Below are 14,545 nucleotides of genomic sequence, written 5' to 3'. Positions count from 1 at the left end.
TCCCACTTTACACCATGCATTATTTTATAGGCCACTGTCATATTCCTCCTTTGTCACTTTTTTTATTTGAAACCAAAAAGCTCCAAAGGTTTTCCTCAAAAGGCCAGTGATCCATCCCCCTGGTCATTTTGGCTACACCTTCTCTACATGTTTCTTTTTCGTCTCTGGCGGTGGCAGCAGCATGCGGCCATCGCATCCAGTTGCTCCACAATGCCTCTGGCTGCCGAGGGCTATTTGCTGAACCCTTAGGCAGCAGAAATGTTTTGGGCTGGTTTTGTACACAGTATTATGTGGGCCTATGCATAGCCACATCTGCACTATACATTTGTTCATTAAGGATGCTGCGAGTCGTTAGGAGAGCCCCTTATTCTCCACACAGAGCTGCAATTCCCAGAGTGACTTAATAATCAATCCCTCTTCCCAGAAAATTCTGGGAACTGTAGTCCTGAGGGGAATAAGGGCCTCCTACAACTCTCATCACCCTTCACAAACTACTCTTCCCAGGATTCTTTGGGGGAAGCCATGACTATTTAAAGGAGTATAAGAGTGCTTCAAATGTATAGCGCAAATGAGACTTATGATTACTTAACGGTGAAGGGAGAGCATTCTGTACCAAAGTTGCCAGCTTTTCCTACCCTAGAAACTGAGCTTGTACCTTTAATTCTAGTCTAACCTAAAAACAACTGAAGCAAGTGAGGAGTTTGTTGGCAGCATGGGGGGGAAGAATCACCTGTAGGGCTTGGAAAGTACATTTTAAAATTGAACTAGTTCAAGTTCAACATGTCCAAAAAAGGAACTAATTCCAGTTCACCTTTGTCTCTTAACAAAGTGGACTAATTCATTTCACATTGACTTCACCATTCAGTTCAAGTTCATCCGAAGGATCCTTGGCAATTTCCCCCCCAGCATTCAGAATATTACAAGTTGCTGTGCTGAAGAATACAGTATCTTTAAGAAGATTAAGAAAGCATCAAAACACACATAGTGGAATGTTAATTGCTTAATTTATTTCACCCCAATAATTATGATCTTTAAGCTTTACAGCCCAAAGAGTCTAAAGAACAAAAAAAAATGTAAAAGAATGAACTTGAAAGTGAACTAGAAATAATTCAAAATGCTATCCTAAAAGGAACTTAATTCACCTTCAGCTCACCCGCCAATGAAGGAAACTACTTTCAGGTGTAGTTGAGAGACTTTTGAACTAATTCAGTAAATTTGTTCAACCAAACTAGTTCATTCCAAGCACTGATTACCCGCTAACTTTGTGTGGCAGGCTCCTGTTAAAGACCAATAAAAAGGTAGCTCCCCTACTCTCTGCACATGCTCAAAGACACTCCCCTTGTACCATCAATTCACATACTTAGGGACTGAAAATAGTATTCTGGACTGGCTTCTGCTGAGAACTGGGATTGAAGCCCTGCATATTTGAAAAGAACAGCAATAAAATAATCACAAATTTTTCACTGCCTGAATTGAATTATTGCCTGAATAACGTTTTGGGTTTTGTTTTATTTTTAAGACCCTTTTTTATGAACAACTCATCTGCTTCTGGTTTCATCAAAAATAACATTTAGTGAAAAAGCACCATGATATTTAACTAAAGCACCAACCCCACCATGCATCACTAATTGTCTTGGAAGGATTAAGCTCCAGACTCCCATCTTTTTTTCAAAAGAGGGTTCCTGCATCTTTAACAACTCCATTTAACACAGCACTCACAGCTCTACAGCAAGGATGTGGACACCTGAGGCCCTCCAGATGTCACTGGACTACAGTTCCCATCATCCCTGGCTATTGGCCATCCTGGCTAAGGCTTATGGGAATTTGGGAGTGCAACAACACTTGAGGACACTATTTTTGTTCATTTTTAAGGTGTCACAGAATGTGTATGTGTGTAAGAAGATGGTTCTTATGATCTGCCAAGGCAGGTGCAAGGAACCTGTGGGCCCCCCAGACATTGCCAGATGTTGTTGGGACTCCCAAGACCACATTCACATTTATTCCACTATTAGTCCACTTTAAACAGTTATGGCTTCCCCCAAAGAATCCTGGGAAGGATCATTGAGAGTTGTTTGGAGACCATTCTTCCCCTCACAAAGCGACAATTCCCAGAGTGATTTAAAAGTCAGTTCCTCTTCCCAGAGAATTCTGGGAATTGTAGCTCTGTGAGGAGAACAGGGGGTCTCCTCACAACACCCTTCACAAACAACCCTTCCTAGGATTCTTTGGGGGAAGCCATGACTGCTTAAAGTGGAGTAATAGTGAAATAAATGTTTGGTGTGAAAGTGGACCAGTTCTGACCAGCTTCAACCAGCATGGCCAATGGTCAGGAATGATGGCAGCTAGTTCAACATCTGGAAGGCCAAAGGTTCTCCACACCTCTGTTAAGGGATGTGCCTCCCCCCCCTTTATTAAAAAGACAAAGGAAACTGTAGAACTTTTCTTTACACATTAAAAGCAAAAAAAAACACTTTTAGCAATTATAGTCACTGTGTTAACTTCTGATTGTCATTCCAGTTTTAAACACAAGGTGGCAAACAGTGCCATGGTGAAAAAAATAACCTCTTCATAACAAGTTCCGTTTACATTTCCCCCACAGGTGGCGCTGCTGGTCTCAATTCTTCCTTGGATGAGGCTGAAAGGGGGGGACCCAAACACACACTCCTTTTTTCACAGGTCCCATATGAGGCAGGACCAAAGAGATGTGGGCAGGGGGAGGGGGAGGGGGGAAGGGAGAAAAGAAAGGCACCGTAGACAAGTCACACCAGCCACCAAAAGCGTATGTAGATCATAAGTACCACGAAGATGAAACTGGTGGCAGCAGCTTTGGCATAAGCGGAACGGCTGCTGAGGAGTTTGGCATCCTGGCGGTATTTCTTGGAGAGAGTTGACAAGTTGCTGGCCTTGGAATCCAGAGCTGGAGAGGCAATGAAAAGGAAAATCAGGCTAACTAATGGACCTTTTAAAACAGGTGTGAGGTACTTTTGGCCCTTCAGATGCTGTTGAACTACAGCCATCAGCCCCAGCAAGCAAGGCCAAACAACCAAAGATAATGGGGGCTGTAGTTGCTCATCATGCTCACCATACTGAGTGCCCAGTCAGCCATAGGCGAATAGGTCGAGCCCCAAATTTCCTCCCAACGCTGGGGCTGTGGGGGGAGGAAATGGGATGATCCTTACATCCACTGCAGCCTCAAAGTTTAGGAGGGATTTGGGATTTCATTTTGGGACTGGACTTCCCAGACACAAGGGCCTCCAAAACCCATTAACCCCCACCCCACATGCACAGAGGCAGAGATCTCTCCACACCCTCAACAGCACCCCCCTCCCAATACCTGATAAGGCCTCCCCACGTTGGAGCACCTCTTCAATGTTGGTGACCATGATCTTCTGAACATCCTGTAACTCCAGGTTGATGTGGCTCAGGTGGCGCTTTGACCAGGTGTCCAGGTAGGATTTCTTCAGCTTCTGGATATAGATGTCTAAAGAGGAGGAGAATGCCATTGGTTGGCAATTTTTGTGATGGAACTACTAGAGTAGAGATAGCTGACCTTTTTGGGGTCCGGGGCCACATTCATCCTTGGCCAACCTTTTGGGGGCCGCATCCAGCGGTGCGTGCATGTGGTCAAAAGCAAATGTGGCCACCCAACGCTTTAATGTGTACACACCCACAGAGGTGTATCACACACAAACTCTGTTGACCCATGCAGAATAGCTAAGGAATTGGAGTGGGGGCGTTTCTCTCCTCTTCGCTCATAAACTGACCCAAAGGCTGGGGAGGGGACAGTTTGCATCGCTATGCAGGCACTGGGCTCCACCTGTTAGCACTGGAGCTGAATGCTGGCAGAAGCTGAACTGTAACAGGATCCCACTTTACCCTGGAAACCATCACAATGAGACTTTGGTTTTAAGAAAACAATAAAACTGGCATTTATTACAGGAAATACACATCTGATAGGAGAGATCCCTAGTTCTGGTTAACTAAGGTGAAGATTGCACAAGGCGTGCTTGTTCCTGCATCTTAAGAGATCCAAAAGGTCTCCTCTCAAAGGAGGAGTGGAAGAAGCAAGAACAAGGGCGGTGGAAGTGAGGCCAGCAACCCTAAGAGTATCAGTCTGACACTCGAAGGTAGATCAACGCAGGTTAGAAGGGAAAGGACAGTCTAGGAAGCATGGAGGTTCCTCTCTCTGTCTGCCCCTTCCCATGCAGACACATCAGTCTTCAGCGCAAGCAGAGTTGCACCCCAACATTTCCAACACCACCCACCCCAGCACTGGGTCTCCTTCTATTTTTATTTATTTTTTTGGAGGGGCCAGCAAAAATTGCTTTCGGGGAGGGGAAATTCAGCCCCTAAACGGGGGTTGGCCACTTCTAGATAAATAAAGAAATCTATGTCATGTTTAGTTGGCATTCCTATCTACCTTTCCAAACAGCCGTATTTTATGAATGCATCATAATAGGGGAGCCTTTCCCAGTCTGAGGGCCACATTGCCTCTGGGGGCCACATGCTACTGGTGGATGGGGCCAGAGGCCAAAGTGGCTACAGCACTGGATACGACACTCTTACTTCCATACGGTAAGCTATATTCCATCTGTGCAAAAGTCAGCGTTCGGCTCGCCCACCCATGTCCATCTCTCTCTCTATCCGGGCAAGAAAGAGGCATGAGCGCAGTTCAGAGATATACACCCCAGCCAGGCATCAATAGTCAAGACAGTTGCAGTGCAGAATCAGTAAGGGGTGTGGCCTAAGGGATAAGGGGTGTGGACTGGGGAGATGGCATGACCTAGAGAAAAGTCCCAAGGGCCAGACAGAAAGGCATTCTGGGCCTGAGATATGCTTGGTTTGCACAATGTATCCGTAGCACATAATTCAGCTCTCTCAGCACAGAGTAGGTTTAGGGCAGTGCCAAAATTCAATTACCATCATGGTGTAGTACAGAGCATACACAGCACTGTGTTAAGTATTTTATTCCTTTACTATTCAAATTTGTTATTTCATTGGGCATAGGAATCTGCCGTGTACTGAGACAGATCCATGGGTCCATCTAGGTCAATATTCAAGTTTTAGGTCAAGTTCAAGGTTCTGGTTTTGGTGTATAAAGCCCTATACAGCTCAGGACCAGGATACCTGAAAGACCGTCTTACCCCTTATATGCCCAGTCGATCACTGTGCTCTGCAGGTGAGGGCTTCCAGCAGATACCTTCTTATCAGGAGGTTCATTCCGCACAACATAGGAAGCGGACATTTAGTGTGGTGGCACCTACTCTGTGGAACTCCCTCCCCTTGAATATTAGGCACGCACCATCTCTGCTATCTTTTCGGTGCCTTTTGAAGACCTTCCTCTTTCAACAAGCCTTTTAAGTTGAGACCTATCCCAGTCTGCATCTGTGTTAGAATTGCTTTTTAATATGTTTTTTAAATGTTTTAACCCTTTTAAAGTTTTTTTTAAAATGTTTTTAACATTGTTTTGTTTTAATGTATTTTAAGATCTGTTTTTATGACGTTTTAAAGTGTTTTTAGCACTTCTGTTTGCCGCCCTGGGCTCCTGCTGGGAGGAAGGGCGGGATATAAATTAAATAATAAATAGTAATAAATAATAAATAAATATTCTCTACACTGACTGGCAGCAACTCTCCAGGGTTTCAGGCAGGCCACTCCTATGTGGAGATGCCAGGGACTGAACCTGGGACCTTCTGCATGCAGGCAGATGCGCCACCGAGAGCTGCGGCCCTTTCCCAAAGCCATTGAATCCACTGACCATCACCACATTCTGTGCCAGCAAATTCCATACATTACTTGCTGCGGAAAGTAGAACTCAGTCCCGTACGCCGTGAACCAGTTTCAGTAGATGACTCCCAAGTTCTGGTGTTACAGGAAAGCGATAAGGAAAAAAAGATCCTTTCCATCTAAATACAGAAGGACCTGTCAGAACAGGCCCTTGGAATAAAGGGATTTGGGTTGCCCAACACAGTTTAAACAGTGAGGACTAGAAGGGTGGTGGGGTTGGGTCAGAGAGGTGCCTGCTCTCCCTTTCAGTACATACCAAACTCAATGAAGGCATAAGGCCGTGACACAGAGGACACCTTCTTCCCATACAGCTCCCAGAATTCTGCTTGCAGCTCCTCCAGGAAGGCGAACGCCAGCTTCTTCGAGTAGGCCGCTTCGCACAGCGTCAAGTAGCAAATGCCTTGGCTGATCAGGTAACTGGAGTGGAGGGTGCAGGCAGAGAGTGGGTCAAACAGGAAAGACCACTGCTTGAGATCCATCCAGGGACAAGCGAACAAGCATTGCAAATATAAGCCAGCAATAGTTTCTAGCCCATAAAGAATTTCTGCTAGAGCACCCGCACGTATAATACCTGGGCAAATCATTTTGGACACTCGGAGAGCTTGAGTGAATAGAAGAACCAATGCTCCCCCAACGGGAAAAAAAAGTTTGCTAACTGATCGCCTAGATCACAATGCATACTCACCATAGGTGGCGAGGCAAGTAGCTATTTTACAAGTGTGGTTTAGAAGCAGGCTTTAAGTGTCGCATGAAGCGGCTTTATACACTTTGGCCCATCTAGTCCAGTATTGTGTACTACAGTTGGCAGCAGCTTTTCACCATCAAGGGAAGGGGCCTTTTCTGGATGTGCTTCCTAAGCATCTTTTTGTCTAGAGAAGTGAGGGGTTGAACCTGGGTCATTCTGCATGCAAAGCATGTGCTCTATCCCTGAGCTGGGGTCTCTTCCCAAAATCCTCTGATCAGCTTTCCCTAGAACAGACAGGTTGCCTGTTCAGGATTCGAACCCAGGCTAGGGATGGGATCCATTGACCATTGCAGGTTCGAAAGCATTCTGTCAGCCTAACAGGCCGCTTTCGATTCAAGGTCTTTCTTTGTCCGCTAGCCGCTGCTTTGACCGATCTGTTTTTTCCCCCTCACAAAAATATTGATTTCAAAAGGAAATAGTGATAATTTTAAATAATCAATACATGAAAGGAAATTGATAAAATTATTACTCTTAATTTTAGAGATGGAAAATTGCTACATAAAAATCTGATCTGAAACGATAGAGAATAAGCAAATTAATGGAAAATTCAGCACATCCCTAACTCAAGCTCCTTTGCACTCTAAGCAAAAATCACGCTTCAAGACGAGGGATGGGAGAACCTGCGATCCTCCAGGTGTTGTTGGACTCTCAACTCCCACCAGCCGCAGCCAACAGGGCCAGCGGTCAGGGAGAGAAACACAGGAAGCTGCCTGATACCAAGTGAGACCATTGGTCCCTCTAGGCTAGTATGCAAGGCAGATGCTCTACCACTGAGCTACGGCCCTTCTCTAAAATATGGGAGGTAGAACAAATTAAACCAGAACTATCCCTAGAAGCTAAAATGATGAAACTGAGGTTGTCATACTTTGGACACATCATGAGAAGACAGGATTCACTAGAAAAGACAATACAGGCATACCCCGCTTTAACATACGCAATGGGACCGGAGCGTGTATGTAAAGTGAAAATGTACTTAAAGTGAAGCAATTATCTATGCATGTACTGCACGGCAATCGCCACTAGATGGCAGCGGCGTCATGCCATTAAGTGTCTGTAATTGTGAAGCGCGCATACATTAAGTGGGGAATGGTGGCGTATGGAGCATGTACGTTATAACGAGGCGACGTTAAGTGAAGCGACGTTAAGCGGGGTATGCCTGTAATGCTGGGAAAAACAGAAGGGAGTGGAAAACGAGGAAGGCCAAACAAGAGATGGGTTGATTCTGTAAAGGAAGCCACAGACTTGAACTTACAAGATCTGAACAGGGTGGTTCACGACAGATGCTCTTGGAGGCTGCTGTTTATAGGGTCGCCATAAGTCATAATCGACTTGAAGGCACATAACAACAATAAGGAAGCTGCCTTATACAAAATCAGGCCATTAGTCCATCTAGCTCAGTCACTGGCTGCTCACTGACTGGCAGCGGCTCTGCAGGGTTTCAAGCATGTTCTCTCTCAGCTCTACCTGGAAAGCTGGCGCCTGAACAGAGCCGGCGCCTGGCATGACTGGGCCCTTGGCCACCAGCCTGCCCCAGGTCAACGGTGCCCTAGCCCAACCCCTCCATACAATTTGCGTGGGACTAATAAGCCTGCCCATGCATCCCACCTACCTCTCCTGTCCCTGTGAATGATGTAGGCGTTGTATGTGCATGCCTGCCATCAGCCAAGATGGTGGCAGGGGTGTCAGCCCCTTAGGGAAGCCCCCGTTGCCTTTTTAGTTGATGGCAGGCATGCACAGACAGCGCACACGTCATTTACAGGGACAGGAGAGGTACGTGGGGCATGTGTGCGGGCTTATTGAAGGCTGCACGTTGTCTGTTTTGGAGGGATGCCTGGGAGCTCCCTCTCTGCAATCAGCGGCAGCGTTGGAAGCCGAAGCTGTCACGGATCATGGAAGGGGAGCACTATCCTCCTATCCTGAGGGGCCCCATGGGCCACAGGGGCCCTCAGCCAGGGCCCGACCTGGCCACCTTCTGACGCCAGCCCTGGGACTGAACCTACCTTCTACATGCAAAACAGATGTTGGGAGCTGCAGTCCCAACAACCTCTGGTGGGCGCCAGATTCCCTACCCCAACTCTTGACCAACAGGTCTACTGCTTGTCAGGCTCAGTTCATTTCTAACCTCTTACGTATTTCACCCATTTAAAAAGGGCCTTGCTTTTAATACTCCTCTCCTTCTTATTTCTGAGAGTCGCAAGCACTTACTGGAAAGTCATTGGTCCAGCTTGCAAAGAACAGCGGTTTGGTGAATGGTCCCCAAGCTTCCGAAAAAGTTGTTTTGCTTGGTTGTGATATTCTTGGAAGTTCCGGTTCGACTGTGGAGGAGAGAATTCAGACAAATTCAAAGACGATAAGGCTCTGTCCTCCCTCCGCTTGCCTCTGGATACCAGTTGCTGGGATTCACAAGTGGAGAGAGTTGCTCTTGCACTCAGGTCCTGCGTGTGGGCTTCCTAAGAGGCAACTGGCTAGCTACTGTGAGAACAGGATGCTGGACTAGATGGACCACTGGCCTTATCCAGCAGCCGGCCTCTTCTTATGGTCTTAACACCGGGTTGCACTGTAGGAGAGTTTTGTGCAATTCAAAAGCTTGCACGTGTATATACCAAAGACACAGAAGAAACAGAGCCCAGTGCCTGGTTGGTGCTATGTAAATGCTAGCTGGTAACGCGCCTCCCCTGTAACAAATCTGCATGTTGTCAATCTCTGGCAACATGTCAAGAGAATTTAAAACCTGGTGATCACTTGCATTTGAATTCTGTACCATCTTTTACCCACCTTTTCTCTCCGGCGAGCTTGTTACCCAGGGCTGGCATCAGGTATGATTGGGCCCTTGGGCACCGGCCCGCCGGGGTCCGCAGTGTCCTAGCCCACCCCCACCCCACAAGCTGCACGGGCTAATAAGTCCACCTGCATGTCCCACCTACCTCTCCTGTCCCTGTGAATGATGTGTGTGTGATGCACGCATGCCTGCCATCAGCGAAAATGGTGGTGGTGGTGGGGTGTCAGCCCCTTAGGAAAGCCCCTGTCACCATCCTGGCTGATGGCAGATATGCACATACAGCGCACATGTCATTTACAGGGATGGGAGAGGTAGGTGGGGCATATGTGCAAGCTTATTGAAGGCTGCGCGTTGTCTTTGGGAGGGGGGTGCCTGGGAACTCCCTCTCCGCGGTCTGCAGCAGTGTTGGGAGCCAACGCTGCCAGGGATCATGGAAGTGAAACACTACACTCCTATCCTAAGGAGGGGCCCTTCAGGAGCCGTCAGCCAGGGCCCGACCTGGCCACCCTCTGACGCCAGCTCTGTCTTTGCCTCCCCATTTGCCCGTTAAGGAAAACATGAGGTTAGAAACCTCTTCTTTATGCTATATAGTCCTGCCTTAAGAAGTCAAGGACCAGTTAAAAAGTGGTTGGATGGGACTCATGGGTGCCCTGGCAGCTGATGGGTTAAAGCAAGAGGAATTGCCACTGCTGCTAATTCACATGTATTTTGAGTGACAGTGTGGTGTAGGGGTTAGAGGGGTGGAGAACTTCAGATCTAGCAGGTCAAATGCAACCCTCCAGGCCTCTTTATCTAGCCCTTGCGACTCCCCAAGCCACACCCCTCACAAGCCCTGCTTCACCCTTCCTTGAGTGATTTTGCCTGGTTGGATTGCATCCTCGAACTCCACAAATGCCTCTTGCTTGCCCCAGAAGGATGAACAAGAGAGGGGTGGGTAAGTGTATGGGTAGAAACTAGCCTGCTGTACAAAGATAGAATTTACATCCATTGCTCCACCCATTTTTGCCTCTGGCCCCGCCCACCACTGGCATGTGGCCCCCGGAAGGTTGCTCAGAAGGGAACGCGGCCCTTGGGCTGAGAAAGAAACTTGAGGAACCTTTCTCAGCCTTGGACTGGAGGGCTGGATTTGGACGAGATATATTTGGGTTCAAATCCTAGCTCCGCATGGCTTTTAAAAGCTATTTGGAGCATAAGATGGAGGAGGAGAGAAAGAGCCAAGCAGGTTTCTACCTAGTCAGGCCTCTGGTCCATTTGGCTCAGGACTGCCCACAGCAGCGTTCTGCACCAGCATGGCCAACGGCCAGGAATGATGGAAGTTGCAGTCTGGCAAATATCTAGAGGACACAAGGCTGGAGAAGGCTGGTCTGCAGCGACTGGACACCACCTTCTAGGACAGGAGCAAGGAACCTGTGGCCCTCTGGACTCTGTTGGACTCTGACCCCCATCCACTTCAGCCAGCATGGCCAGTGGTCAGGGACATTGGGCGCTGGGAGCCCAGCAACCTCAGGAGGCCACCAGATTCCCCACCTAGGATTTTCATGCAGGGGCCTTTCCCAACCCTAGCTGGACACGCACGCAAAGCAGATGCTCTACCCACTGCAAGCTACAGCCCTTTGTATCCCCACCACAGCAATGGCCTTCCCCCATCCCAGCACCGTGTCTTCCTTTAGCATTCAAAACCTGTGGGATGGGGGGCGGGGGGAAATTGTCCAGGGGGGTCTGGGTCAGGTCCCCAAAGCTTGCTATACATGTCTACCCAGAAGTACGTTGCATTGCTTTTAATGGTGTTTACTCCCAGGTAAGTGTGTACAGGATTGCAGACTTCAAAAAAAAATGCAAGTATCCCCATTGAGCCTGATGCTTAGGAGGCTACTGATTTTTTTTAAAGAAAACATAATTGCTCCCTAAATCAGCGCCTCCAATGAAACCAGTTGCAGACGTTAACCCCTGAAATACTTTTTTTTTAGTTCCGCCTAAAACAATAGAAGAAGCTAAGCGGGTCCCGAAAAGAGGACTGAAACGCGGCTCTTGAGAGGAAAGGAAGGCCTAGTGGTTAGAGCCGGGAAGGGAAGGTGTGTGTGCTGTGAATCCAGCCCAGGACTCCTGGGTTCTCGCAGCTTCCCTTACCTGCTCCGTTTCTTGCATAGAAGCCGCTAAGAGAAGTGCATCTTGGACCCGGCTTATCATCGTAAGCAAGACCATCCTGGTTGGGGCAAAAGGAGGGTCCTAGTTTTAGGGGAGGGGATCGCTACTTCCCCCCTCCCAATCCCGCCCCCCTCCCCTGGAAAAGCTACAGCTGGAACCGGGCTCCAGGCTGACGTGGCCGATAGGAAGGATGCAAACCCCGGAGAAGGGGGCGGAGCCAGAGGGCGAAGAAGTTACTTTTGCAAAAGCAAAAAGCGCCCGCAGATTCTTTCCCTCCCGCCCTCCTTTGGAAGACTCCTCCCTTTCGTCTTGGAGGGCGCTCTCCAGCCAATCGTCAGCGGGGGTTCTTTGAATATATTGTTTGCTCGCTATTAGCCTTAGTGTTAGCAGTAGCAACTCTTTCGTTCGTATTGTTTGAGCGACTGTAGTACTATGCATGTTTGCAGTCTTTATTATTTAGCTTTTAAGGGTTGCATATTTCTAGTTATTGTGGCATTTTGCATTTTTTTTGCAGTTATTCCTATGTAGCTTTTTGGATGCATTGTTTTACTTGTGGCATTTTTGCAATTTCGCAGTTATTCTTGTTTACCTTTTTAGATTGCACTGTTTTAGTTATTGCGGTTACTCTGCACTTTTGCAACTGTGAGCAGCTTGTGATGTTATATTGTTTTGGTCATTGTGGCATTTTGCGAAATTTATACGCCACTTAATCCAAAAATCTCTCTTAGACAAATCATTGTATTCCCTTGGGGTGCCAACTTGCCACCATGTAACTTGGCTGGCCTAGGATCCAACTGTTCACTACATCAGTGGGGGCGGGTTTTGGCAGAATGCCTTGGCACATAGGAAAACCAAGTGTGTCTATGTTAGCTTTTATTTTACAGTAGGGCCCCACTCATACAGTGGTTACGTTCCGGACCCCCGCAGTAAAGCGGAATGCATTGAAGATAATGGTGTGCATCATGCAAAAATGATGCAAAAATAGCGCATGATGAGCAAAAAATGCTGTAAAAGCCAAACAAGGTCTGTAGGAGCGGGGCCTTTCAGCAATTGACAACTGCTGTATTAGCGGAACGCTGTGAAGCGAAGCGGGGCCCTGCTGTATTTTATTTTTAATTGAATGGGACTTGGGCTGCAATTCTACAGAGTTATCTGGGAGTAAACCCCATGGACCACAGGGAAACTCCAGATGATCCTGGGCTTGGACTCCCATTACCCTCCCCAGCCAACATGGCTGATGGCTGGAGGCGATGGGAGTTGTAGCCCAGGCCCAGCAACATCCAGAAGGCTCCAGGTTCCCCATCTACCCTGTAGGGTGTTGAATCATAAGAACATAAGAAGAGCCCTTCAGGATCAGGCCAAGGCCCATCAAGTCCAGCATCCTCTTCTCACAGTGGCCAACCAGATGCCCCAGTGGGAAACCCACATGCAGGACCTGAGGGCAAGAGAACTCTCCCCTCCTGTGGCTTCCAGCAACTGGTTTTCAGAAGCAGACTGCCTCTGACAATGTTGGCAGAGCACAGCCATCATGGCCAGTGGCCAGTTGATAGCCTTATCCTCCATGAATTCATCTTCTTTTAAAGCCATCCAATTTGGTGGCCGTCGCTGCCTCTTGTGGGAGCGAATTCCATAGTTTAACTATGCGCTGCGTGAAGAAGTACTTCCTTTTGTCTGTCCTGAATCTTCCAACATTCAGCTTCATTGAATGTACACGAGTTCTAGCGTTATGAGGGAGGAAAACTGTTCTCTATCTGCTTTTCCCATGCCATGCATTATTTTATATATGTCTGTCTCCTGTTACTCGCCTTTTCTCTAAACTAAAAAGCCCCAAATGCTGCAGTCTTTCCTCATAGGAGAGTAGCTGCATCCCGTTGATCCTTCTGGTTGCCCTTTTCTGAACCTTTTCCAACTCTACAATATCCTTTCTGAGGTGAGGCGATCAAAACTGTACACAGTATTCCAAATGCAGCCGCACCATAGATTTATACAACAGCATTATGATAGTGGCAATTTTATTTTCAATACCTTTCCTAATGATCACAAGCATGGAATTTGCCTTTTTCCCATCTGCTGCACATTGGGTCGACATCTTCCTCAAGCTATCCACTTCAACCCCAAGGTGTCGTTCCTGTTCAGTCACCGCCAGTTCAGATCCCATAAGCATGTATGTGAAATTAAGATTTTTTGCTCCAGTGTGCATTACACTTTACACTTGTTTACACTGAATTGCATTAGCCATTTTACTAAAAAAAATCACTTAGTTTGGAGAGGTCCTTTTGGAACTCTTCGCAATACCTTTTTGTTTTAACCATCTTGAACAATTTAGAATCGGTTCAATGGAACACAAGCCAAGCCCATGGGGTCTTATTGTTGTCCCAGAACCCCTGAAAAGCCTCCAGAAAACCTCCCCAGACTTAGCAGGAATGTGGCCTATTCCCTTCCCAAAATTCAATGTAAAGTCCTTAGCACAAGATCAAAGGGACAAACATCGTACAAAGTGCAATATATTACGTATAAATTCTTCGTAGTGGCAACTGGGTGTGAAGGAGGAAGAGCAGGAGTGGGGTTCAGTCCTCCATCTTTACACCAGGTGTGGGCCACGCAACAGTAGCGGGCAGGGCCAGATGCAAAGGTGCACACAGCATTGGAGGTGACTCTTACCTTTTACAGTAGGTCACAGACACGGAGAAGTCGGAGGTTTTTACACAAGCACACATAGGCTATACATCTCTCCACCCGCCTTCCAGGCAAAGGCATTTGAGGGTATGGTCTAGGAACAGTTGTAAGGGCCAACAATGGATGCCTGGAGGGCCACAGTTGGCCTCCAAGCCTGAGATTCTCCACCACATTTATACCAATCTCCACACTTCGGTATCAGATTTCTTGTCTGACTTTTGTTGCTTCCGGACGAGCTGTTCATTGAGCATCCATCTCGATCTGTATGCAGGGAGCGTATATGACACTGGCGGAGCATTCATTCTTACTTGTTTACAGCAGGGGTGGGGAACCTCTGTCCCGCTGGCCAAACGTGGCCCATCAGGCTTCCCTGTTTGGCCCGCCAGGCCGTTTTGGGGCAAGCCATGCCTACT

At 47.6% G+C, this 14,545-nt stretch overlaps 1 protein-coding gene across 2 annotated transcripts; it reads right to left on the bottom strand.

The window, feature by feature from the left end:
* Positions 1 to 987: 987 nt before the first annotated feature.
* Positions 988 to 11,677, bottom strand: LOC133381134 (vesicle-trafficking protein SEC22b-like). 2 transcript variants are annotated; one of them, XM_061619746.1, is made up of 5 exons: positions 11,439 to 11,677; positions 8,738 to 8,847; positions 6,044 to 6,204; positions 3,363 to 3,481; positions 988 to 2,917 (listed from the first exon to the last, which is right to left on the bottom strand). In XM_061619746.1, the coding sequence occupies exons 1-5, from the start codon at positions 11,511 to 11,513 to the stop codon at positions 2,789 to 2,791; spliced, it is 594 nt and encodes a 197-aa protein (XP_061475730.1). In that variant the 5' UTR covers positions 11,514 to 11,677; the 3' UTR covers positions 988 to 2,788. The 2 variants fall into 2 exon arrangements, with proteins under 2 accessions (XP_061475730.1, XP_061475728.1); XM_061619744.1 differs by having other exon boundaries at positions 3,335 to 3,481; positions 11,439 to 11,675.
* Between the last annotated feature and the right edge of the window lie 2,868 nt (positions 11,678 to 14,545).

The sequence above is a fragment of the Rhineura floridana genome, chromosome 3 (assembly GCF_030035675.1).
Source record: "Rhineura floridana isolate rRhiFlo1 chromosome 3, rRhiFlo1.hap2, whole genome shotgun sequence".
Taxonomy (NCBI): domain Eukaryota; kingdom Metazoa; phylum Chordata; class Lepidosauria; order Squamata; family Rhineuridae; genus Rhineura; species Rhineura floridana.
Note: the sequence above shows the minus strand (reverse complement) of the source record. Positions and strands in the feature narration are given on the sequence as shown.

Bases quoted from the DNA above. Each gene is read 5' to 3' on its own strand.
- LOC133381134 (XM_061619744.1), bottom strand. From the start codon at position 11,513: ATGGTCTTGCTTACGATGATAAGCCGGGTCCAAGATGCACTTCTCTTA. The intron at 6,205-8,737 runs GTAAGTGCTTGC...CCTCCACTCCAG, and splicing joins GCTGGACCAATGACTTTCCA to TTACCTGATCAGCCAAGGCA. The intron at 2,918-3,334 runs GTATTGGGAGGG...TTGCCTCTCCAG, and splicing joins ACGTGGGGAGGCCTTATCAG to CTCTGGATTCCAAGGCCAGC.